Genomic DNA, 25,103 nt, shown 5'->3' on the forward strand with positions numbered 1-25,103 from the left:
CAGGATAAATTCACCTTATTTCCTATGTCGCATTTATTTCAAAGACCGGTGCTTATCCTTAACTGGTAATAGCGATTACAGTGAATATACATCAAGTGTCTACAATAATTCTTCAACACACTCCTGTCACTTGAAAGGATATTAGGGGATACAAAAATCAAAACAAACAGGATTAAAAGAAAGGAACAAGGGAATAACATCTTGCAGAGAACTTACATCCTTGTTTCCTGAGAGATGGTGGCGGATCCAATCAGGGTGGACATTTTTGTTTCAAGTGAATTAATTATTTCAAGTGAATTATAATCTCGTATCCCGGGTATCAATAAGGTGAAAATTCAAAATCCATGGACATCTAAATATCGCAGTGTGTAATCAAATTCAATTGATTATGAGAGAATCAGAACAAATAAATAGGGTCACTGATTGCAGCTTCTAGTAACACTGGGATGTGCGAGACAAGTTTCACAGTTCCGACTGGCACAGTGGATTTACGAGGATGTTGCCAGGACTCGAGGGTGTGAGCTATAGGGAGAGGTTGAGTAGGCAGGGTCTTGGAGTGCAAGAGGATGAGTGATCTTATAGAGGTGTATAAAATTATGAGAGGAATAAATCGGGAAGATGCACAGAATCTCTTGCCCAGAGTAGGGGGGTCGATGACCAGAGGACATAGGTTCAAGGTGAAGGGAAAAAGATTTAATAGGCATCTGAGGGGTAACATTTTTCACACAAAGGGTGGTGTATGCATGGAACAAGCTGCCAGAGGAGGTAGTTGAGGCTGGGACTATCTCAACATTTAAGAAACAGTTAAACATGTCCATGGATAGGACAAGTTTGGAGGGATACGGACCAAACACGGGTAGGTGGGACTTGTGTAGTTGGGACCTTTTGGCCAATGTGGGCAAGTGTGGCCAAAGGGCCTGTTTCCACACTGTATCACTCTATGACTCTAAGTATTTGGAATAGAGGACGTCAGGAAGCTGCAGCACCTCAGGAAGATGAATAACCTTTACTCAATAGTTAATGGTTTATTTTTAGCGCTCTTGAAGTTGAGAGGACTTCCTTAGAAATCATCCTGAGCTTAAAATTGTAAAGTGTGAGCTCGTGTGGAGAGATTGCTGGTTGAAGCTATAACCTTCCCCCCACAAAAAAATAAAATTACTAACACAGCGCATAAGAACATCACGCACTACATGTCAGAACTTGCAGTCTGGTGTGGAAATCTGTAATAAGCAAACGGCCAGATAATTGTGGCCCTGTAACCTCTTTAATAAGAGGTTCACTTCAAAACTTTTGAAGATTCAACCATCCCTGAACAGCGCATTCATCCCTCAAGCGCAGAATAAACTGCCGCTTACCACAGGAAACAAATGATGCATTAACTGTGTAAGCACAGAGTAAATGGGATGGATGGTCAGTTCTTCTGTTGCAAGCGTGCTAATGCATTCTGAAGTTCTACTTTCTTAATATGACTCATTATGCAAGATAAAGGGAAAAACAAAGTCAATAATTCCACCATTAATGCGTCATTTAGGAGTTTTGCTTAAGGAATCTGAGAGAACATATATTGGTTCATAGGTTTTTGTATGATCAGCTTCTCTACACAATCCCTTGATAAAGCAAACAGCAAAAATTATTTGTTTGCTACACAATCTCTCTTGTGACCCTTCATTAACTGCTTACAATTCAATTCACGCAAGATTATTAATTTTCCCGAATAGGTGCTAGGGGCAAAATGAAAACAGTTTAAGCATAAAAATGTCAATTTTAATAATGACGATCAGCTGAAAAATGTTTCCTTGTGGCGGTTTATCAGAATTATTTGCAAGTGAATGCTTGAATTCTGAATGCTTGCAGTTTACTCAGTTTTCCAAATGACACAACAAGAGCCTTACTGGGTCTTTTTTTTATTACAAGGTGGTTAAGATTAGTTTCATATTTTTAAAAGGTCAACAATGTTGGCACAACTCAGTATTTTTTTATCACAGAGAGTGGTTGATGTCCGGAATTGCACTGAAAGACGAGATGGTGGAATCAGATACAATGACCGTGTTTCGTTTAGTTCAAGTTAGTTTGGAGATACAGCGTGGCAACAGGCCCTTCGGCCTGCTGAGTCTAGGCTGACCATCGATCACGCCTTGACAAAAGTTCAATGTTCTCCCCCTTTTGCATCCATTCTCTATACACAAAGAACAATTCACAGAGGCCAATGAACCAACAAACCCACATGTCCTTGGGATTTGGGAGGAATCAAGAGCACCCGGAGGAAATCAACGCCGACAAGGGAGAACGTGCAGATTCCACACAGACAATGCCCGAGGTCAGGATTGAACCCAGGCCTCTGGCGCTGAGAGGAACAAATTAGATATACGGCTAATTGATAAAGGCACCTGCAATATTGGAAGAGAATGGGAACATATGGGATTAGGATAACTAGTGCTGGTGGATAAATACTGGCACATATTGCCACATATTACATATTGATTTATGGTTTGTTTCTCTGTTTTAATCTTTGTGTACTTCTAGATAATGACCATAGATTGCAAGCATGGTTATAAATGGGAAAGAAAAAGCAAAATACAAAGTTTTGAAACAAGGAGAATGAAGAGTGACCTGACAGAAGAATCTAAAATGATGAGGGGCATAGATAGAACCTTTTACCCCCCAGGTAAAAATGTTAAAGACTAGAGGGCATAGGTTTAAGGTAGGAGGGCAAAGTTTAAAGGCGATGTGCAGGACAAATTTCTTTATACAGAGGATCGTGGGTACCTGGAACGCGCTATCGGTGGTGGTGGTGGGGAGGTAGATATGATAGTGTGGTTAAGAGGCGTTTAGATGGACACATGATATGCAAAATGGAAGGATTACATGCAGGCAGGTAACAAATGTCCTGAGTGTTATGTTCAGCACAGACATTGCGAGCCAAATGGCCTGTTCCTGCGATTAATGGGACTTGGCAGATTTTTAGGCAACAGCCGGTGACTATCCTAATCGTAGCAGGTTGCCGAAAATCCGTCGACAACCTACGTCATCCTAGCGACAACCTATGACAGCACCTACGTCAGAAGAAGTCAAGCAATGCTCATTGGCGTCAAACCCACTTGCCGAAAATTTTACATGTCGAAAACCACCGGCAAACATGTGGCGACAAGCTAGTCATCTGTAGTTGCCTAAAAAATCGCCTAAGTGGGACAGGCCCATTACTTTTCTATACTGTATTCTATGCTGGAGAAAAACACAAAGTACTGGAGCAACTCAGCGAGTCAGGAAGTATCTGTTTAGGAAATGGACAAAGGACGTTTTGGAACAGGACTCTTATTCAAACTGATGACATTTAAATGGGAAATATATATCTCCTGCTGATTACAACAAAGTTTTCAAATAGAAATTGTTGCAATGTGAGGAGCAACATACAGCTGCAAATTAAATATCTGCACTTGGTGGCACGGTGGAACAGCGGTAGAATTGCTGCCTTACAGAGCTTGCAGCACCAGAGACCCGGGTGCGATCCCAACTATGGATGCTGTCTGCACAGGAGTTTGTACGTTCTCCCCGTGACTGCGTGGGTTTTCTCCAAGATCTTCGGTTTCCTCCCACACTCCAAAAACAGTAAATTGGCTCGGTAAATGTAAAAATTGTCCTTAGTGTGTGTAGGATAGTGTTATTATGCGGGGATCGCTGGTTGGCACGGACTTGGTGGGCCAAAGGGCCAGTTTCCGCGCTGTATCTCTAAACTAAACTAAAAAACTAAACTTGGCATGTTTACCACCGAAATGTAGACAGGCTCTGCAGTTTGTTCGTTAAAAAAAAGAGACCATACATCACAGACTGCTGTGGACTGTACAAAACTGGATGTTAATCTGATTCTTGGAGGCATCAGCAATTAATTACACTTGAAGGAGAGTATGATGAGAACTTGGATGGATGTTTAACATTTTGAAAAATATAAAGATACTAATTTCTTTGACGATTTAATTATCACGATTGCGAGATAATTAAAAAAAATAGAATTGTCAGGTATTCATCATAGTTAATCAATTTCTGAAACATCATTTTAGAATATGGCAGATAGACACAGAAAGCTGGAGTAACTCAGTGGGTCAGACAGCATCTCTGGAGAAAAGGAATAGGTGATGTTTTGGGTTGAGACCCTTCTTCAGATCCTTCTCTCCAGAGATGCTGTCTGTCCCGCTGAGTTACTCCAGCTTTTTGTGTCTATCTTCAATCTGAACCAGCATCTGCAGTTCCTTCTTACACATTTAGAATATGGGAGCTTCTTTAGGATTTAAGCCGGGAGCCTGCTGATGGATGTAAAATATCACATTAACTTACTAGAATAGTTATAGGTTGTAGAACAAAAGCATGCATCTTCTGAACATGTTGTCAGTTGTAATATGATCATGCAACTAGTTATCCACCACTTCAATTTCTGCTTCATTTCAGATTAATATGTGGGTTAATTGACTTCTGTAAATTATAAATTGTCCCTAGTGTGTAGGATAATGCTAGCGCAAGGGGTCAGCGCAAACTGGTCAGCACGATCTCAGTGAACCAAAGAGCCTGTTCCTCATTGTATCTTTAAAGTCTAAAGACTCTCTAAAGCAAGGGTTCCCAACTAGGGGGTAAATTCCGTCTACCCAGGGGGTAAATTTGTTGATTCTGGATTTGTACATATTTTTTCTCATTGACTGTGTTTGGTTCTGGTATACCGGTATCTGTTCATCATTAGTTGCTCATTAATATGTGAAATAACATTGTTATGTGCTATTAAAGTTGCCAGGGGTAAATGGGACACAAAAGGTTGTGAACCCCTGCTCTGACTGGTGACTGGTTGTATCACGACCTGGTTTGGCAACTCAAACCCCCAGGAACGAAGACGATTGCAAAAAATGCAATGGCAAAAGATTGCAAAAACACTGCACAGCCCATCAAAGGGAACTACAGGAGTCGCCGCCTCAAAAAGTCAGCCAGCATTACCAGACACCCACACCATGATCTTATTTCACTCCTGCCATCAAGGAGAAGGTACAGGAGCCTGAAAACTGTAACTTCCTGGTTCAGGAGCAGCTTCTTCCCAACAACCATCAGGCTATTAAACACTACAGCCTACACTACAGGAGAAGATTAAATCAGATGTGTCCATATTACGGTTGAGTAAAGGTAAACACATGGGCATGAGGGAGGAGGTACAGTAGCTAAAGTTGATTAGAAGGGACCCGAGCAGGAATGATGGCCGAGCAGCAATGGTAGGAGTTTCTGGGACTAATTTGCAAGATGCAGGATCTTTTCATCCCAAAGAGGAGGGGAGAATGAGACGACCATGGCTGACAAAGAACTTCAAAGGCAGCATAAAAGTCTGTTTACTACTGTAGCTTCACAGTTCACAATTATGTATCCCTCTTGGGCTCACACAGAGTTGGTCTCTCACCAACAATCTGCCCATCATGGAACCTCCTTGCCTGAGGTCATTTGCTGAGTTGCTGGCCCTGATTTGTCCTGGTTTTTATTTACTTCCAGTATTTTTCTCGCTCTCCCTACTACAATCGGGACCCGACTGGAAACCTCACTTAACAACTTTCTCCAGCGATGCTGCCTGACCCACCGAGTTACTCCAGCATTTTGTGTCTATCTGCCCCAGTGGCTTGAACATTGACTTCTCCAATTTCCAGTAGCCCCTGTCTCCTCCCCTTCTCTGCTCTCCCTCAGCACTCTGGCTCCTCCTCTTCCTTTCCTCTTCCCGCCCCCAGAAACATCTCCGTGAGAGTCACAAAGCAGCAAGAGAAAAAGCTGCTGAAGTCTGAAGAAGGGTCTCGACCCGAAAGGTCACCCATTCCTTCTCTCCAGAGATGCTGCCTGTCCCGCTCAGTTACTCCAGCATTTTGTGTCTATCTTTAGTTTAAACCAGCAGTTCCTTCATACACAGGATAAAAATATGGCCTGGAATTGAGAAAAAAAAACGGAGAGTGGAACAGACACAGCTTCAGCGTGTGTGGGCACACCCATCCTCCACGGCCCTGTCACCATATCGTTGTCAAGGACTGAACCACACATTGCGTCGGCCCCCTTGGCACGAGGTCATTACTCAGTCTGAAGCTGCAACATGTACTGTGCTGTGGGTGATTTTGACAGTCTGCAGAAAGGTTCACCATACTCAGCAAGGACGTGAGAAAGATGGCAAAAAAAACTCAAGCAGGCAAAAAGCAGATGGCAACATAAAACCATTGTCGGGAGGCTTCAACTCTCAGCTCCCTGACAACCTGTTGAGACATTTATTGCCTGCATTACTGTGAACTAAACACGAAGGTTGCAGACTCAACGTTTTGCTCCAATTTGTAATCGCAAGATAGGGCGGCATGGTGGCGCAGCAGTAGAATTGCTGTGAGACCCTTCGATCCCCACTACAGGTGCAGTGTGTACGGAGTTTGTACGTTCTCCCCATGACCGTATGGGTTTTCACCGAGATCTTCAATTTCCTCCCATACTCCAAAGATGTACAGGTGTGTTGGTTAGTTGGCTTGGTGTATGTGTAAATTGTCCTCAGTGTGTAGGATAGTATTAATGTGCGGGACCAGTGCGGAATCGGTTTCCTCCCACACTCCAATGACGTACAGGTTTGTAAGTTGATTGGTTTGGGTTTGTATACTTGGTATAAGTGTAATTTGTTAATGGGTGGGGATTGACAGTGCGCAAAAGGGCCTGTTTCTGCACCATATCTCTAAACTAAAAACTAATTATAACTGAGGCAGAGAAGAGTGCTGCCCAGAACGATACGATCATAACATGCTCAAATTACATTGTAAAAATGTTTTCTTATGAAAAACAGGTATCGTACAACATGATCCAATAATTGGGCTGAAATGTTATATATTCATTTCCTTTATGATGCTAACTGCAACTAAGAATGGGGTGCAGATAATGCACAGGAAAGCACTCTGCACTTTTTCCAATGTGACTCTACTGTAAGAATCTGAAAAGAGTTTTGATTATTTCACAATTAATGTTATCCGTTTAAGGGACTATATGAGATCTGATCAAATCTGAAAGGGAGATTTGATCTGATGAAACAGTAAAATGATTTTTACATGTTGCATATTGCATCTCAACACAATATGAACCGTTGAAATGACCGTACAATTGTAAAACCATGCAAACAGGCAAAAATCTGCTTCTTTAAAGAAGAATTTGTCCAAAGGAAGGGTAGGCAAAAAACTTACTTGATATTGTCTAAACAGCTGGATTCTGGTTTCAGCACAGTTGTGTGATGGAACATCTTGTAAAGAGCAATCCCAAGAAAGATCACATTCAACTGCAAGATTTAAAAACAATGGGGAAAAAAATTAAGTGCAATTATATTTTAAAATACATCCTCTCATTCTGATAAAATATTAATCACACCTCGTGCAATGACTGTTCATTTTTGTTGTTGTCATATTTTGCTTGGGCAGCTTACAACCCAGTGGTGTGAATAATGATTTCTCTAATTTCAAGCAATCCTTGTATTCCTTCTCTCTCTGTCTCTCCCCCATCTTAGACGTCCTACCAGCATCACTGTTTGTGTCTCTTTGTTATCACCTCCTCCACAGCCATCAATGGGCCATTGTGGGTTCCTTGGCCATCAGTGTTGGCTCTGATTTGTCTGTACCTTTTCATACCTCTAGTTTCCCTCCTGCCTGACTCAGTCTGAAGAAGGGTCTCGACCAAAAATTTCACCTATTTTTTTTCTCCAGAGATGCTGCCTGACCCACTGAGCTACTCCAGCATTTTGTCTCTATAACTGTTTGTTCCATAGCGTTGTCCCTGGAGTGCACCGATGCTAACTTCCCCTCATTCTTTGTCAAGCGCAAGTGGGAAGCTTCAACTCCACAGATCACAAAAAGATGGAATAACTCAACAGGATTCTCTGGAGAAAAGGGATAGGTAACGTTTCGGGTCGAGACCCTTCTTCAATTCCACATAATTCTTCCTGCTCTAACTACCACTCTTCCCAAATATAAAATCCCATATTTTGCCAGCTGGGCAACGCTAATCACCCAGAGAGATTTACAGCGTCTCTCTTGGTTCACGGATATGCAGTACCCTGTGTCACCAATCTACACTAATGACCACAAACCAACTGGTAGCTCACTTCTTCAGAGCAGTCTATCACCAGCTGTGAGTTCAACTTTGCTCAATAAAGAAATCACACACATATATTCAGGATAATAAAGCACCCAGCTTGACTTTAAATAGAGCCCGCAGAGATTATAATGAACAATGCTGTCTCATGGGTTTAAGGAACCAAATAATAAAACAGCTATTGTTCACTATTCTTAATTGACCATTTCCCTTCTACTCATTCTTTTTGGACCCATTGCTACAGAAACCAGCTTCAAATTCATTTAACACACTGAAGCTGTATAATTGGTTGCAGTGAGTAAGTGAGTGAGGGAGCTACATTCCTTTCTAAAATGAATGCTATAAATTAAGGGCAAACAACGTGGTCTAGTGAAAGTCCAGTTTAATGTCCTTGGAGGTGCTGTGTTAATTAGCGGCACTTACCATAATAATCAAGGTGGCAGGCCCTATAAAGCTCCAAATGAAGTATGTGTCTAGTCTCAACCAGCATCTGTAATGAAACACAGGGGGCAGACAGCGTTTAAGAACTGAACACAGACATACATCAGCAACAGTGGTCTGACAGAAATGAGTGCACTCTGCAAGGCCAGGATGCCAAAAGCACAAATTATTTCACCTTCATTCATTTCAACCTTGAATTGTCAGTCCAGCTTCTGAAAGAGTCAACGGTGGAAAGCAATACTTAAAACTTGGGGAGAAGAGAGCAGGGATGTAGGATAGACACAAAATGCTGGAGTACCTCAGAAGGACAGGCAGCATCTCTGGAGAGACGGAATTCTTTCTTTCCAGAGATGCTGAGGAATTCCTTCTCTTCAAAGATGCTGCCTGTCCCGCTGAGTAACTCCAGCATTTTGTGTCTATCTTTGGTTTAAACCAGCATCTGCAGTTCCTTCCAACACATAACATCGAAAATAGGTGTAGGAGTAGGCCATTTGGCCCTTTAAGCCAACACCGCCATTCAATATGTTCATAGTTCATCATCCAAAATCAGTATCCCTTGATTCTGGTAGCCCTAAGAGCTATATCTAACTCTCTCTTGAAAACATCCAGTGAATTGGCCTCTACTGCCTTCTGTGGCATATTCACAACTCTCTGGCTGAAAAGGTTTTTCCTCATCTCATTTCTAAATGGCCGACTCCTTATTCATAAACCATGACCCCTGGTCCTGGACTCCCCCAACATGTCCAGTCCCTTAATAATTTTACATGATAAGGATTCAAGATCAGTTCCTGTGGATTGGAGGGTAGCTAATGTTATCCCACTTTTTAAGGAGTGAGAGAGAAAACAGGGAATTATAGACCAGTTAGCCTGACATTGGTGGTGGGGAAGATGCTGGAGTCAATTATAAAAGATTAAATAGCGGCACATTTGGATAGCAGTAACAGGATCGGTCCAAGTCAGCATGGATTTACGATGAAATCATACTTGACTAATCTTCTGGAATTTTTTGAGGATGTAACTGGGAAATGGACAAGGGAAAGCCAGTGGATGGTTCAGAAAGCCTTCGATTATGTCCCACATAAGAGATTCGTGGGCAAAATTAGAGCACATGGTATTGGGGGTAGGGTACTGACATGGATAGAAAATTGGTTGGCAGACAGGGAAACAAAAACGTAGGGATTAACGGGTCCCTTTCAGAATGGCAGGCAATGACTGGTGGGGTGCCGCAAGGCTCGGTGCTGGGACCTCAGCTATTAACAATATACATTAATGATTTAGATGAAGGGATTAAAATAAACGTTAGTAAATTTGCAGATGACACAAAGCTGGGTGGCAGTGTGAACTGTGAGGAGGATGCTATGAGGATGCAGAGCGACTTGGACAGGTTGGGTGAGTGGGCAGATGCAGTTTAATGTGGATAAATGTGAGGTTATCCACTTTGGTGGCAAGAACAGGAAGGCAGATTATTTTCTGAATGGTGTCAAGTTAGGAAAAGAGTAAGCACAACAAAATCTGGGTGTCCTTGTACATCAGTCACTGAAAGTAAGCATGCAGGTAAGCAGGCAGTGAAGAAAGCTAGTGACATGTTGGCATTCATAACAAGAGGAGTTGAGTATAGGAGCACCTTCTGCAGTTGTATAGTGCCCTAGTGAGACCACACCTGGAGTATTGTGTGCTGTTTTGGTCTCCAAATTTGAGGATAGATATTCTTGCTATTGAGGGAGTGCACCGTAGTTTCACCAGGTTAAGTCCCTGGATGGCGGGATTGTCATATGTTGAAAGAATGGAGCAGCTGGGCTTGTATACACTGGAATTTAAAATGCTGAGAGGGGATCATATTGAAATATATAAGATTATTATGGGATTGGACATGCTAGAGGCAGAATACATGTTCCCAATGTCGGGGGAGTCCATAACCAGGGATCACAGTTTAAGAATAAGGGGTAGGCCATTTAGAACGGAAATGAGGAAAAACATTTTCACCCAGAGAGTTGTGAATCTGTGGAATTCGCTGCCTCAGAAGGCAATGGAGGCCGATTCTCTGGATGCTTTCAAGAGAGAGTTAGATAGAGGAGCTCTTAAAGATAGCAGAGTCAAGGGATATGGGGAGAAGGCTGGAATGGGGTACTGATTGTGGATGATCAGCCATGATCATAGTGAATGTAGCAATGTTACAAAATTTTGAGATTTTAAAAATCAAGTCTGCAATGCATAACAATAAGTTTAATTTGAATGGTGGTGCTGGCTCGAAGGTCTGAAAGGCCTGCTCCTCCACCTATTGTCTATTGTTTCTATAAGATACCCTCTCATCCGTCTAAATTCCAGTGAATACATGCCCAGTCGTGGGTTCATCGCGCTGGTTTAATTCTTTCGCTCATATGTCAATCCCGCCCCATGAACTACCCTATAGATAACTAGAAAGGGTTAACCTAATGTGAAAATAAGGTACATACCTTTAATTGTTTGCACTGGGGCGCTCAATTAGGGTGTCTCTGTAATTATCATTTCGTTGTCTCTTGCAGTAAATGCATTCTGCGTTGTCTCTGTACTTTTAAAAACCCGCCCCCCTCCAAACTGACAATGACAATTTCAGGTAGGTTTTGTAATGGAATCTGAATCTGAATCTGATTAAGGGCGTGTAAATGAAGGACCTGTGCTTCACTTACTAATACTGTCATTACATTACATTTGGTGGGGTGGGAGATTGCAACTTTCACGTGGTCCACCCTGTTTTGACTAATGCAATTAACCTGGCGTGCACAAACAAGATCAAATAGAACAAGTTGATCCACAACTTTAGGCTGTGCACGCCTTACGCAAGAAGATGGTTACATGTGGTCGGCACGGTGGTGCAGTGGTAGAGTTGCTGCCTCACAGCACCAGAGACCTGGGTTCAATCCTGACTATGAGTGCTGACTGTACGGAGTTTGTACGTTCTCTTCATCACTGCATGGGTTTGCTCCGGTTTCTTCCCACACTCCAAAGAGATACAGGTTTGTAGGTCAATTTGTTTTGGTATTATGGTAAATTGTCCCTAGTGTGCGTGGGATAGTATTAGTGTGCGGCATTCGCTGGTCGCTGCCGACTCGGTGGGCCGAAAGGCCTGTTTCCGCGCTGTATCTCTAAACTAAACTAAACTAAACATCTTCCAGCTCACTTGCCTTCTCTACCCTATTGACTGGAACTGTCAGACATTTATCTGTCAAGCCAGGTCTAGGTATTGCGCAGTCGACAATTTCAAAGTAAAATAAAGAATGTGGTATGATCTTTGGTAGCTGAGGGGATCAACCTTTCATTCTGTTAGACCTTTATCCTATTAGCTCAGGGATAATTCCTGGCCTGGGAATATTGCAGAGAGAAATACTGCCTGCAACTAAATTATTAATCGTATCATTTTCTTTATGTTCAAATGGATCGGATCTGTGGATTTCTTGAAAATTACCCCCGTGTCCCAATTTAATTTATGTGACATGTGCATTGGAATAAAATGATTATATTTGAGGGTGATAAATCGTGCAAATTAATTCATCATTCAAAGTGATCATGTAAGCTTACAGTTTTACATAGAACATTTAAAATTCGAACACAAGAACAGGCCCTTCGGCCCATATTGAACATGATGCCAAGTAAAACTAATCTCCTCTGCCTGCATATAATCTGTACCCCCACATTCTTTGCATGTCTGCGTGTTTATTTGAAAGCCTTGAAAACCCACTATGGTATCAGCCTCCACTACCAACCCTGGCAGCATGTTCCAGGTACCTGCAAATCTCTGTACCTGTAATTAAAAAAATTGCCCCGCAATCTTACATAGAAACATAGAAACATAGAAACATAGAAATTAGGTGCAGGAGTAGGCCATTCGGCCTTTCGAGCCTGCACCGCCATTCAATATGATCATGGCTGATCATCCAACTCAGTATCCCGTACCTGCCTTCTCTCCATACCCCCTGATTCCTTTAGCCACAAGGGCCACATCTAACTCCCTCTTAAATATAGCCAATGAACCGGCCTCAACTACGCTCTGTGGCAGAGGGTTCCAGAGATTCACCACTCTCTGTGTGAAAAATCTTCTTTAAACTTTGCTTCTCTCACCTTGAAACAATGCCCTTTAGTCTTTGATATTTCTAGCCTGGTTTGATACTCCCAGCCCTTCCTCCAGGCTGATCATGGAATAGTCTATGTGGCCAATTCAAGCACCAGTCATGTCTTCTGACAACCTGCTCCAAGCAACTCAAGTGGCACGGTGGTGCAGGGGTAGAGTTGCAGCCTTACAGCGCTTACAGCGCCAGAGACCCAGGTTCAATCCCAACTACGGGTGCTGTCTATACGGAGTTTGTACTTCCTCCGCATGACCGCGTGGGTTTTCTCCGAGATCTTTGTTATCTGACTGAGGTGATCTGCTGTGTCGTCGAGATCATCAAGATCTGGCAGTACTGGTACTGCACACACTGCAAGCAGATTAGCTATAGTTGGTCCTCTCTCCATCCCCTTCAGAAACCTAATTCATCTCACTCCAGTCAATCCCTCTACTCCTCTCCCCTCCCCCAGGCCGACAAAGTGGCGCAACGGTAGAGTTGCTGCCTTATAGCGCGTGCAGCGCCAGAGACCTGTGTTCGATCCCGACTATGGGTGCAGTCTGTACGGAGTTTGTACGTTCTCCCTGTGAGCTGTGTGGGTTTTCTCAGTGAACTTCGGTTTCCTCCCACACTCCAAAGATGTACAGGTTTCTAGGTTAATTAGCTTGGTATAAATGTAAAAATTGTCCCTAGTGTGGGTAGGATAGCCTTAACGTGCGGGGATTGCTTGTCGGTGCGGACTCGTTAGACCAAAGGGCCTGTTTCTGTGCTGTATCTCAAAATTAAATTAGGCAAGAAGTATAGAAGTGGAAAAACGCACAGCTCAAGATTCAGCGACAGTTTCATCCCAACTATTTTCAGGCAACTGAACCATTCTATCAACAACTAGAGAGCGGTCCGGAGCTACCACATTGAAGACTCTCGGACTATCTCGGACTTTATCTTGTACTAAACGTTATTCCCTTTATCATGTATCTGTACAGAGAGAAGAGTCGGGGCTTGGAACGCATTGCCAGGCGTGGTGATGGAGATAGATACGATGAAGAGTCTTTTAAAAACACATATGGATGCGCAGAGAACAGAGGGATATACTGTAGATCATGTAACCTGTCACAAACATTGTGGGCTGAAGGGCCTGCTCCTCTGCTGTAATGTTCTACGTTTGCCGTTCAAACCTATCTATTCTAATCCTATTTAACCGCATTGTCTCCTGTACCTTGGCAATCAAAGCTTAGTTTAGTTTAGTGTTGATATACAGTGCGGAAACAGGCCCTTTGACCCACCGGGTCCGCACAGAACAGAGATCCCCGCACACTGACGCTCTAACTACACGCACTACGGACAATTTTACATTGATACCAAGCCAATTAACCTACGTACCCGTACGTCTTTGAATTGTGGCAGGAAACCAAAGATATCAGAGAAAACCCATGCAGGTCAGGGGAAAATGTACAAACTCTGTACAGACAGCACCCGTAGTCAGGATCGAACCTGGGACTGGCGCTGTATGGCAGTAGCTCTATCACCACGCCACCATGCCAAAATTATCTGGTTCAAATTCCAGATTGCACGACTCTACCAAATGGACATAAAGTAGTCCTTACTTTCTCCTCCCCTTCTCAGCTCTCCCTCAGCCCACTGGCTCCACCTTTTCCTTTCTTCTTCCCGCTCCCCCCCTCCCCCACCCTCATACTAATCTGGACATTTAAAAAAAAGAAGGGTTTTCGCCCGAAATGTTGCCTATTTCCTTCGCTCCATAGATGCTGCCTCACCCGCTGAGTTTCTCCAGCACTTTTGTCTACCTTTGATTTTCCAGCATCTTCAGTTCCTTCTTAAACATACATTTTACATTCCTCATAGAATACTATATCTTTATTTACCTTGGTGCTGAATGAGGCAGAGCCAAGCACCTGAATTGTTAGGCCCTAATAACTACCTCACTTGACGTGGATTCAACCCCACTCAACATGAACTCTACCTCAATTTATATTTTATGCCGATCTGTTGCAATGGATTAATTAAAAAGGAGATTGTTTATTCAATTTCAATTTCCTTAAAACCCTTGCAAGTATGAAGTCTTAATTCAAGCAGCACGACCCAGAGCTTCAGGCAGTGGCATTTAGAAAGCAAAAACCCGTGGACTCACGCTGTTGTCGTTCCGTAGCTGCGGTAGTCCACGGCGGCTGAGACGGCGACAATGAGTGCAGGTACTCCGTAGCCGACCAGGTAGAAGTACTTCCTGCGGGAGTGCTCACTTTCAAAGACTTCCACCAGCATAATGTAGAGCTGAACACCCTCCAGAAACATCCAGGTGAAAGCAGCCAGGAAGAAGAAGTGAAGCAAAGCTGCAAAGACAGCACAGGCAATCTGCAAGGAAACAGAAATGGGCAGATGAGCGAGATGCACTCTCCGTAATGTGCAACCTCTGTAATGCACATTGAAGCCGTGTTTAACAAACACCTCCTTTTCCATGAGCAAGCTGTGGCTGCATGTGACAAATGTTTAGTTTAGTTCAGTTCAGATATACAGCGCGGAAACAGGCCCTTCTGCCCACTGGGTCCGCACTGACCTGCGACCCCCGCACATTAACACTATCCTACACCCACTAGGGACAATTTTTACATATACGCACAAAGTCCATACAGACAGCACCCGTAATTGGGATCGAACCCGGATCTCCAGCTCTGCATTCACTGTAAGGCAACAACTCTACCGCTACGCCACCGTGACCGGTGCGAACAACAAGGTCAGACAATACAAAACATCTACCAAAGGGAACGGTGAAAACTGTCCAGTTCATCATAGGTACTCTCTCTGTCATCAAACAGAACTATAAGACAGCCCAGCGGTACATATATTGTTTTTTCTAAACCCGGCATTCCCTCTCTCTCTCTCCATCCCTCCCCCACCCAAGTCGCACCATCCTCTCGTTTTCACCCAACAAACAGCTAACCATGGGTACACAAAAATGCGGGATAAACTCAGCGGGTGCAGCAGCATCTATGGAGCGAAGGAGATAGGTATCGTTTCGGGCTGAAACCCTTCTTCAGCTAACCATGACCTGTTTTCTTTATCATCGTTACTTTTTTACATATCTTTCATTTATTGTTCTTTATCTCTCTACATCTCTCGTTTCCCTTTCCCCTGACTAATCTGAAGAAGGGTCTTAACCCAAAACGTCACCTATCCCTTTTCTCCAGAGATGCTGCCTGTCCCGCTGAGTTACTCCAGCTTTATGTGTCTATCTTTGGATTAAACCAGCATCTGCAGTTCCTTCCTATATAAAATATCTATGTGGTCAGCAAACAAGGAATGACATAACAATTCTGTTAAAATTAATGGTTATTTGTTTGTCTTAATGGCAGTCATGTGAGGTCCATGGTAGGGACAGGAAAAGGTTGTGATGTTTTAGAATGGAGCAGTATGATTTCACATATATACATCAACATTCTGAAGCAATTCACAAGGGCAATAAGTGACAGCTTTTGGAGCTGCTGCCTCACAGTGCCAGAGACCTGGGTTCGATCCTGACTCTGTTTGTTTGTAGTTTGCACGTTCTCGATTGATGGCTCGATTGTAATCATGTATTGTCTTTCCGCAGACTGGTTAGCACACAGGCAAAAATAGCTTTTCACTGTACCTCGGTACATGTGATAACATACTAAACTCAAAAAACTATACTCAAACATCCTGTGACAGCGGTGGTTTCCTCCAGGTGCTTCAGTTTCCTCTAACACCCCAACAGCATGTGTGTTTGTAGGTGAATCACCATCAATAAATCGCCTCTAGTGTGTACAGAGTGGAGCGGAAGTGCGATAAAATAAACTAGTGTCTATAGGCGAAGGATGGTCGGCATGGTCCCAGTGGGCTGAGGACCAGTTTCCATGCTGCACCTTTCAATCAATCATAGAAACATAGAAACATGGAAAACATGTGCAGGAGTAGGCCCTTTGGCCCTTCTAGCCAGCACCGCCATTCAATAAGATCATGACTGATCATCCAAAATCAGTACCCCGTTCCTGCTTTCTCCCCACATCCCTTGATTCCCTTAGTCCTCAGAGCTATATCTAATTCTCTCTTGAAAACATCCAGTGAATTGGCCTCCACTGCCTTCTGAGGCAGAGAATTCCACAGATTCACAACTTTCTGGGTGAAAAAGTTTTTCCTCATCTCAGTCGTAAATGGCTGACCTCTTATTCTTAAACTGTGACTCCTGGTTCTGGACTATCCCAACATCGGGAAAATGTTTCCTGCATCTTTTCTGCATCCAATCCTTGAAGATTTTTATATGTTTCTATAAGATTCCCTCTCATCCTTCTAAATTCCAGTGAATATAAACCCAGTCAATCCATTTCTTCATCATATGTCAGTCCAGCCAATCCGGGAATTAACCTGGTGAACCTGCGCTGCACTCCCTCAATAGCAATAATAGCCTTTCTCAAATTAGTAGACCATAATTATGAGACCAAATTCAATATTGTTTGCCTTAAACTCCTGTGGGTAAAGCATCCTCAGAAAAACTTTGCTTATGATCAGATCCTGGTTATCTGAAAGATAGACACAAAATGCTGGAAAAACTCAGTGGGACAGGCACGGTCCAGAGATGTTGCCTGTCCCACTGAGTTACTCCAGCATTTTGTTTCCAGAGATGTTGCCTGTCCCGCTGAATTACTCCAGCATTTTGTGTCTATCTTCGGTGTAATCCAGCATCTACAGTTCCTTCCTACACATTTTGTCTGCAGAACTATTACCGTGCTCCCTCCATCACCGATATCTCCATCATTCAACAGAGATGGCAGAGCTGCTCGGGGGAATTCTAACAGAATAAACAAAACTCTCACGATTCATCTCACGTTTGCTTCACTACCACCATAAAGACGTTACCTATTTCATAGCTGGCTTTTCAGAACCATCAGTCATGCTGGGAATTATTAAACTTTTTTTCTGACCTAAACTATTTAAATATTGCAACACGCAGCCAGCCAAGGAAACCAGCAGGATTTATCACAGATACCGCAGTAAAAGAAACATCAATCATTCAGTTAAGCACCAATTTGACTGTTAAGTAGACAGGCTGGAAAGTGATGAAGAATTATTGGCAAAAATTCTGCTGCTCAGAAGACTCAACCCAAAATAAAATGAACGAGGAGCAGAGGCAGAGTGGGAGGAAGAAACTGCACTGTAATCAAAGCAGTTTGAGCATGCCTGCCCCCTCGAAATAAGGTGAGAAGAGTTCAAAAAATTAACCCTTGAACTGGTTCAAATTTAGTTTGAAGTGCACGAACAAGCAATTTGCAGCTCATTCAAAATGTATCTTTTGCATACTTACGGCTCCATTTTCTGCATGAGAGAAGAACAGACTGCATGTTAATAGGAACAGCAAAATCACTTGTTCAGAAATATGGAGGGAAAAATTAAGCTGGACTCATTAGATGAGTAATGACTGAGCACTAATGAGATTTCTGATTGTCAGCCCTCTGCTACAGATTTTACACCTGTGGTTTCCACTGAAAGTCCCCTGAATACTCAAATCAACACAGATTTGCCGTCCAGGACCAAATCCAGCTTTAGGGGCTTTGGGATGGCCAGAGGACCATCTGGACACAGGCCAAAGATTAGAGGACAAACGTTGGGTCAAAGAAAATGGTCTGGGATAGAAATATTTCGGCCCTAAAGACTAGGGAAGAAGTGGGGATGAGGGAATGGTAGTGGAGATTGGTTAAGTTGCTTTGTGTAAAATTGGAGATTGGGTCTGCCGTCATGGACTGGGGGGTCATACATACACCATTGATGGAAGATCCAAAAGTGCAAACAGCTCAGTGATGACGTTAGACACAAAAAGCTGTAGTAATTCTGTGGGACAGGCAGCATCTCTGGATAGAAGGAATGGGTGATGTTTCAGGTCGGGACCCTTCTTTGGACTGCTGTGAGGATGTTCATGGTGAATGATGTGTGCATCATAGGGTCATAAGTGACAGGAGTAGAATTAGACCATTCGGCTCATCAAGTCTACTGCCATTCAATCACATCTGATCTATCTCCCCCTCTTAACCCCAATCTCCTGCCTTCCCCCCCTTACCTTTTATGGCCAGATGCCTCATTGAATGCCAATAATATCAACTTTTCAACTGTTTATGATCCCAATTGCTCAGGACAAACTCCATCATGAACATGGTCAGAACTACTGTTGCCAACTAACCCGTCTCACCCGTCCCGACGTAGTGCAGCCCATGGAGTGCTGCAGCAGCACCTCGCCCGTAGCCCCGTCGCTCGGCAGCCCGGCCAGTTGTCCGACCTTCGGACCTTCACTTTCTGCCGACACCACCACCCCTCCTTCTCATGGCTGATCATCGGTTCATGAGTTGGATGGGGTGCCGGGCCAAAACTCCTCAGCTGGCCCACCAGCTGGGCTTTGTGTACAGTCCAGCTCCCGGGCTAATTCATTGTTCACCCACCCATGGCCGAGTCAGTCAACGAAGTGCCGTCAGGAATTTGTCTCTTATTTTGACCCTTCATCCCTTATTTGGGAGTGAGAAAGTTGGGAATCTTAGTCTCAACTGAGTTTTTGTAGTTATGGACAGTCAAACGGAGTTACAGCAGAATATTAAAGATAAGCATCCTCCATCAGGCAGTAATAACATCAACATTTTCCAATGAATGCATCTTAAACTTCCTGCCACTGAAGCACCAAGAGTGGACCTGACAGAACCAGAGAATTTTACAAGCCAGGGAATTTTAACATGGGGTGCAATTATTTATGTGATAAAGCTCCAATGGGTAAAAAAAGGACCATAAAGTAAAGGCTGTGGAAAAAGAAACAAGATCTGTGCAAAGGATAACAAGGTTGATGTTTAAGGCTTCCCGCTTGAGCCTCGCGGCAGAAGGCCACCCGCCGAGCAGCGGGTGAGGACGACTAACCTGGCCGCGGTCGGTCTCTGTGCCGCCCGGACAACCCCGAAGGCTTGGCCAAGCCCGGCCGCAGCTCGCTCGGTTCCATTCGAAGGCTGGACAGGAACGGAGGAGGCCAAACGCGCATGGGAAGTGGCGGAGACCCCGTGGCAGGGGCCTGATCTGAACTGAGCCTGGGTGACCCAGCCCACGGCTGGAGCCTGCGACGTTGGAGCCCGTGGCCTAAGAACGCGCCTCCGGGAACAAAGGAGGATCCCGAGTGGGGGGGGGGGGGGAGGGGGGGGGGGGGGGGGGGCAAAGGAGGACCTGGCGGGGGGGATACTTTGTAACTTTGTCAGCTCCCTCTACGGGGTGACTATTTGCATACTTTGGGTATGCAAGCAAAGAATTTCACTGACTTGTCACATGTGACTATAAAGTATTCAATTCAACACAGACAATTCACTTCACAAGTGGGAAATAGAGAAAGTGAGTTAGGTGTAAGATACAGTGAGAATTGGCGAGGTCGAAAGGCAATGGGAATATTTCTGTCTGTGCAAGGCCACAGGCTCAGTTATTTTTGGAAGGAGTTTATGAGACTGGCTCTCATTTTCCTCTGCCTTGTGAAGTTCTTCAGTGCAAGTTCTCTTGTTACAAGATGGTGCTGAACCAGTTTAGTTATGATGACGATAGACAATAGGTGCTGGAGTAGGCCATTCGGCCCTTCGAGCCAACACCGCCATTCAATGTGATCATGGCTGTTCATTCCACAATCACAGCAATGTTGGTTCCTGCTTTGATTTATCATTCTTGTTCAATACTATTTGTATTACATTTGTTCTCAACAATGAGAGACAAAGGAAATTGTCCTTGTGATTATGTTTATACAATTGGCTGACATCGTGCCCTTCACTAGTATCAACTGGGCGAAAGAACGTATCTTTCTCACAAGAGGAAATAACAAGGAAGATGCCTGAAGCAGACACAAGCATCTTTGTACAGACTGTTGCCCGTCATAATGAGTAGGAAGGAACTGCAGATGCCGGTTCACACCAAAGATAAGACACAAAATGCTGGAGTAACTCAGCGGGACAGGCAGAATCTCTGGAGAGAAGGAATGAGTGTCGTTTCGGGTCGAGACCCTTCCTCAGACTCCTAGGTTAAACGTGGTCGTAGTGCCGGAGAACAGGAGGAATCACAGAGGGGGAGCGGTGAGAGAGGGTGCTGCAGAACTCTGGACTAAGAGAGGAGGAGAACGTCTTTCAAGTAGGCTTATCCTGAGGAGTGGAGTAGATAAAATGTGCAGGAAGGATCAGCAGATGCTGGTTTACACTGAAGATAGACACAAAATGCTGGTGTAACTTAGTGGGCCAGGCAGCATCTCTGGAGAGAAGGAATGGGTGACATTTCGGGTTGAGACTCTCATTCAGACCTATCCCGCTCATCATAATGAAACTGGTAGAACGTGCTTCTCAGAACAATAGCAACAGGAGCCTTATTTGGTAATGACACAAGGAAGTGAGAGCATAGTCCTATGAAGAATTACAGCTCATCACCACAATACTGGCCTTACTCTAGCACAGATAATAATGTTGTCCTCTCTATCCCTCCCCCACCTTATCTCCAAATTAAGACCAACTTGCTTTTCTCCTTTCCCCAGTTTTTGATGAATCATCTTCAACCTGAAACTTTACCTATGTTTCTGTTTTCACTGATGCCTCCCCGACTTGCTCAGTGAATGCAGCATTACCGCTTTCATTTCTGGGCAGCACAGGGGTGCAGCCAGTAGAGGCAGCGCCTCATAGTGCAAGAGACTCGGGTTCAATCCTCACCACTGATGCTGTCTGAGTAGAGTTTGCACGAGCACATACAAGGCTTTCCTCCAGGTACTCTGGTGGACTTCCACATGCAATGTGTGAATTGGGAACGGTAAGGTTGATAAGGCCCACCTACCTTACATATTTCTGTATGTGTAAATGAGTGGTAGAACCTTGGGAAGTTGATGGATTGCAAGGAGAGTAGAAATGGGATTAATATAGGACTTGTAAAATGGGTGTTTGATGGTGGGCATAGACTCAATGGGCCAAAGGGTCTGTTTCTAAACTATATGTTTCTATGACCCTATTCGATGTATGTTGCATATGACAAACGTTACCCTTGGGGGCAGCGTGATTTTGGACTGGTCGACAACAGACTCACCGCAATTGCTCTTGGTGGCCCCTGGGTTTGGGAGGATTAGAGATTCTTGTCCTCATCGATCTGCAGTGACAGCTAATGGAGAACATGTGGGACGGGCAAAGACATAAGCAGACCAGCCTGCGAGGATCTTCAAAGAGGGAATAACTCACTATTATTTATAGGACTCGTGTGGAGAATGACAAGTTGGATGAGATGTCAATGGGCTGCACATGTGGTGTAAATGCAAGGCTGAATGGTAAAGGAAATTGTACTCACAAATTACACTTCATAAAGCACCCCACGCCTGGATTAATGATTGAAGTGAATTTCAATTACCTTAGAGGTACTGCGCGGAAACAGGCCCTTCGACCCACCGAGTCTGCAGCGACCAGCGATCCCCGCACATTAACAATGTCCTGCACACACTAGGGACAATTTTACATTTTATACTAAACCACTTAACTTACAAACCTGTACGTCTTTGGAGTGTGGGAGGAAACCAAAGACCTTTAGGAAAACACACGCAGATCACGGGGAGAATGTACAAACTACGTACAGACAGCACCTGTAGCCGGGATCGAAACCGGTGCCCGGGTGTCTGGCGCCGTACTGCCGTGCCGCCGCGCGCCACCAACGAATCACGTAGAAAAACTGAACACACTCACCGGTTGGTCTGTTCGATTGATTCCAATCAGGAAAAGCAGCTCGGCTACAAAAAGACTGATGCAGAGGTTTTTGTGAATGGTGTTTCGGTCACTCTGAAGTCCGTGAAAGAAACAGAAGGTGAAGATGCAGATCAGCAGGCAGACGAGTGATATCAGGATCCCGACCCAGGTGATAACCTCCAGCAGTAGTTCATGTACAGGGTCACTAAACTGAGAACACCAGAAGGAAACTATTAGACAGGAGTCAAGTGTTCGTTATTCAGCACACAATTTTCACTGCAGCCTAATCAGTTAGGTTTTACCAATAAATTATCAGCCTCAAATCACTGCAGATAAATTTGATTGAAATAAATAATTCACATTAAAAAGCAATATGTAATAGAAAGGAACTGCAGATGCTGGTTTACACCAAAGGTAGACACAAAATGCCGGAGTAACACAGGGGGTCAGGCAGAACCTCTGGAGAAAAAAGTGATGTTTCGTGTCAGACTTTGGAGATTCAGAGTGGAAACAGAACCTTCATGAAGTTGGTGGGGAAGTGGGGAAAATTAAAGAAAATTAGTGTTGGTGCGAGTGGGTGCCTGATGTTCAGCACAGATTTGGTGGGCCGAAAGGTCTGCTTCTGTGCTCTATGGCTAGAAATCATATGCACTTTAAATAGTTTGTTTTTGTAATCATGTATTGTCTTTCCACTGACTGGAGAGCACACCACAAAAGCTTTTCACTGTACCTCGGTACACGTGACAATAAACTCAACTCAAACTGAAACTGATGTTCACCAACATAACCGTGGGATTTTTACATCTGCAGCAAGCCATCTTTAAATTGATCGATTACACAAAAGGAAAAGTCGCTCTAGATCATGGGAATCTTTCCTGGTCCACTCCAAATTACACCAATATCTGGTTTCAAAGCAGCTTAGTGATATTATGCTAGTTCTGGATAAAAATAACAATTGTCAGTTCAATTCACACTCCACTAACCAGTATAACCAGTAAGCACATTATCTTGTCACTAATCTATGTAGGAGTTTGCTGTATATAAATTGGATGACATTCCTAATATTGCAATATTGATTACTCTCCAAAGGTACTTGGGCTGCCTGGTGCTTTGACATCTCAAGTTGAAAATGTACTCTTCTTCCATAGTCTTGAGTACATTAGGGTGGCACAGCGGCAGAGTTGCAACCTCAAAGTGGCAGAGACCCAACTTCGATTCTGACTACAGGTGCTGTGTGTATGGAGTAGGTACATTCTCCCAGTGACCACGTGGGTTTTCTCCGGGTGCTCCAGTTTCCTCCCACACTCCAATGATGTGTAGGTTTGTAGCTTAATTGGCTACGGTAAAGATTGTAAATTGTCCCTATGTGTAGGATAGTGTTAGTGTATGGGGTGGTCGCTGGTCAGTGTGGACTAGGTAGGTTTTCATGCTGTATCTCTAAACTAAACCAAACTAAAAATTACCTGGGAGGTCACCTCAGAGCTACATCATGAGAGTTCTGCATTGTTGGGTTGATGTCTTCAGGGCCAGTATTTAAACAGAAGCCTTATTTGCTCATTTAGGTGACATAAAATGGCACCATCTCATTTATCTTCCCCCCCCCCCCCCCCCAGAGACTCTCCCCATCCCCCTCCTCTCTCTCCCCTCATCTCTCCCCCCTCCTCTTTCCCCCTTCCTCTCTCCCCACCTCCTCTCTTCCCTCTCCACCCTCTCTCTCTCCCTCTATCCCTTCCCCTCTCTCTCCCCCCTCCTCTCTCTCCCTCTCTCTCCACCCCTTCCCCTTCTCCTCTCCCTCTCCCCCTCTTCCCACCACATCTCCCTTTACCCCCCCCCCCCCCCCAACCCCTGTGTGTGTAGGGAGGTGGTTAGTGTGCATGTGAAGCTGCAGCACTCCCCCCCCCCCACCGGCATTGGCATGTTGAGGGGATGGGTCCCAGTGGTCACCCCACCCTCCCCTCTCCCCACCCCGTCTCCCCCCCTACCCCCCTCACCCGTCCCCCCTGCCCTCCCCCCCCCCCCCCCCCCCCCCCCCCCCCCCCTGTGTGTGTGGGGGGGGGGGGGGTTAGTGTGTGCATGTGAAGCCGCAGCACCCCCCCCCCCCCCCCCCCCCCCGTTTGAAGAACATCAAGACTATCTGGTTATCTCCTTGACATTTCTCTCTTGACCATAACTGCAAAAACAACAATCGATATGCACTGCTGCTGGGAGGGTTTAGATGTGGAGGAAGGTACTACTGTTCTTCTGCAACAGTGACCACAAACATAATTCAATATCTGTGAAGCACTTTCACACAGTGCTAAAGCAGCCATTACACATTATCTTGTCAGCAGCAAGCCACAATAAAAACAAATTAATGTCTTTAGATGATAGTTAGCTCAAATCCACCTGACTGATTTGGTAGACACCATGAGAACTGTCCAGGAAAGTGACAGGATTTATGAGGGTGATATCAGGACACAAGGGCCTGAGCTGCAGGGACAGCCTGGGCAGGCTAGCGCTTGATTCCTTGGAGCACAGGATGCTGATAGGGTATAAATTCAGAGAGGGTGAATGCAGTCTTTTACCATAGTAGAGGAATTGTACAGCATGGAAACCTTTCACACAGAGGGTTGTGGGTATATGGAATGAGCTGTTGGAGAGGTTTTATAACAACATTTAAAATATATTTGGACAGGTACATGGATAGGAAAGGTTTAAAGGAGTGTGGGTCAAATGTAGACAAATGGAACTAGAGTAGATG

General features: G+C 44.4%; 1 protein-coding gene across 8 annotated transcripts in view; it reads right to left on the reverse strand.

The window, feature by feature from the left end:
• adgrl3.1 (adhesion G protein-coupled receptor L3.1) overlaps positions 1-25,103 on the reverse strand; it is a 623,227-nt gene that overhangs the window by 51,858 nt on the left and 546,266 nt on the right. For all 8 annotated transcript variants that reach the window (XM_055632233.1, XM_055632235.1, XM_055632237.1 and 5 more), the window contains 4 exons: positions 22,364-22,573; positions 14,779-14,999; positions 8,536-8,602; positions 7,212-7,303 (listed from right to left, as the gene is read on the reverse strand). In XM_055632233.1, coding sequence (XP_055488208.1) covers positions 7,212-7,303; positions 8,536-8,602; positions 14,779-14,999; positions 22,364-22,573 — 590 coding nt within the window. The remainder of the gene's footprint in view (positions 1-7,211; positions 7,304-8,535; positions 8,603-14,778; positions 15,000-22,363; positions 22,574-25,103) is intronic.

Source organism: Leucoraja erinacea, chromosome 3, assembly GCF_028641065.1.
Source record: "Leucoraja erinacea ecotype New England chromosome 3, Leri_hhj_1, whole genome shotgun sequence".
Lineage (NCBI taxonomy): Eukaryota > Metazoa > Chordata > Chondrichthyes > Rajiformes > Rajidae > Leucoraja > Leucoraja erinaceus.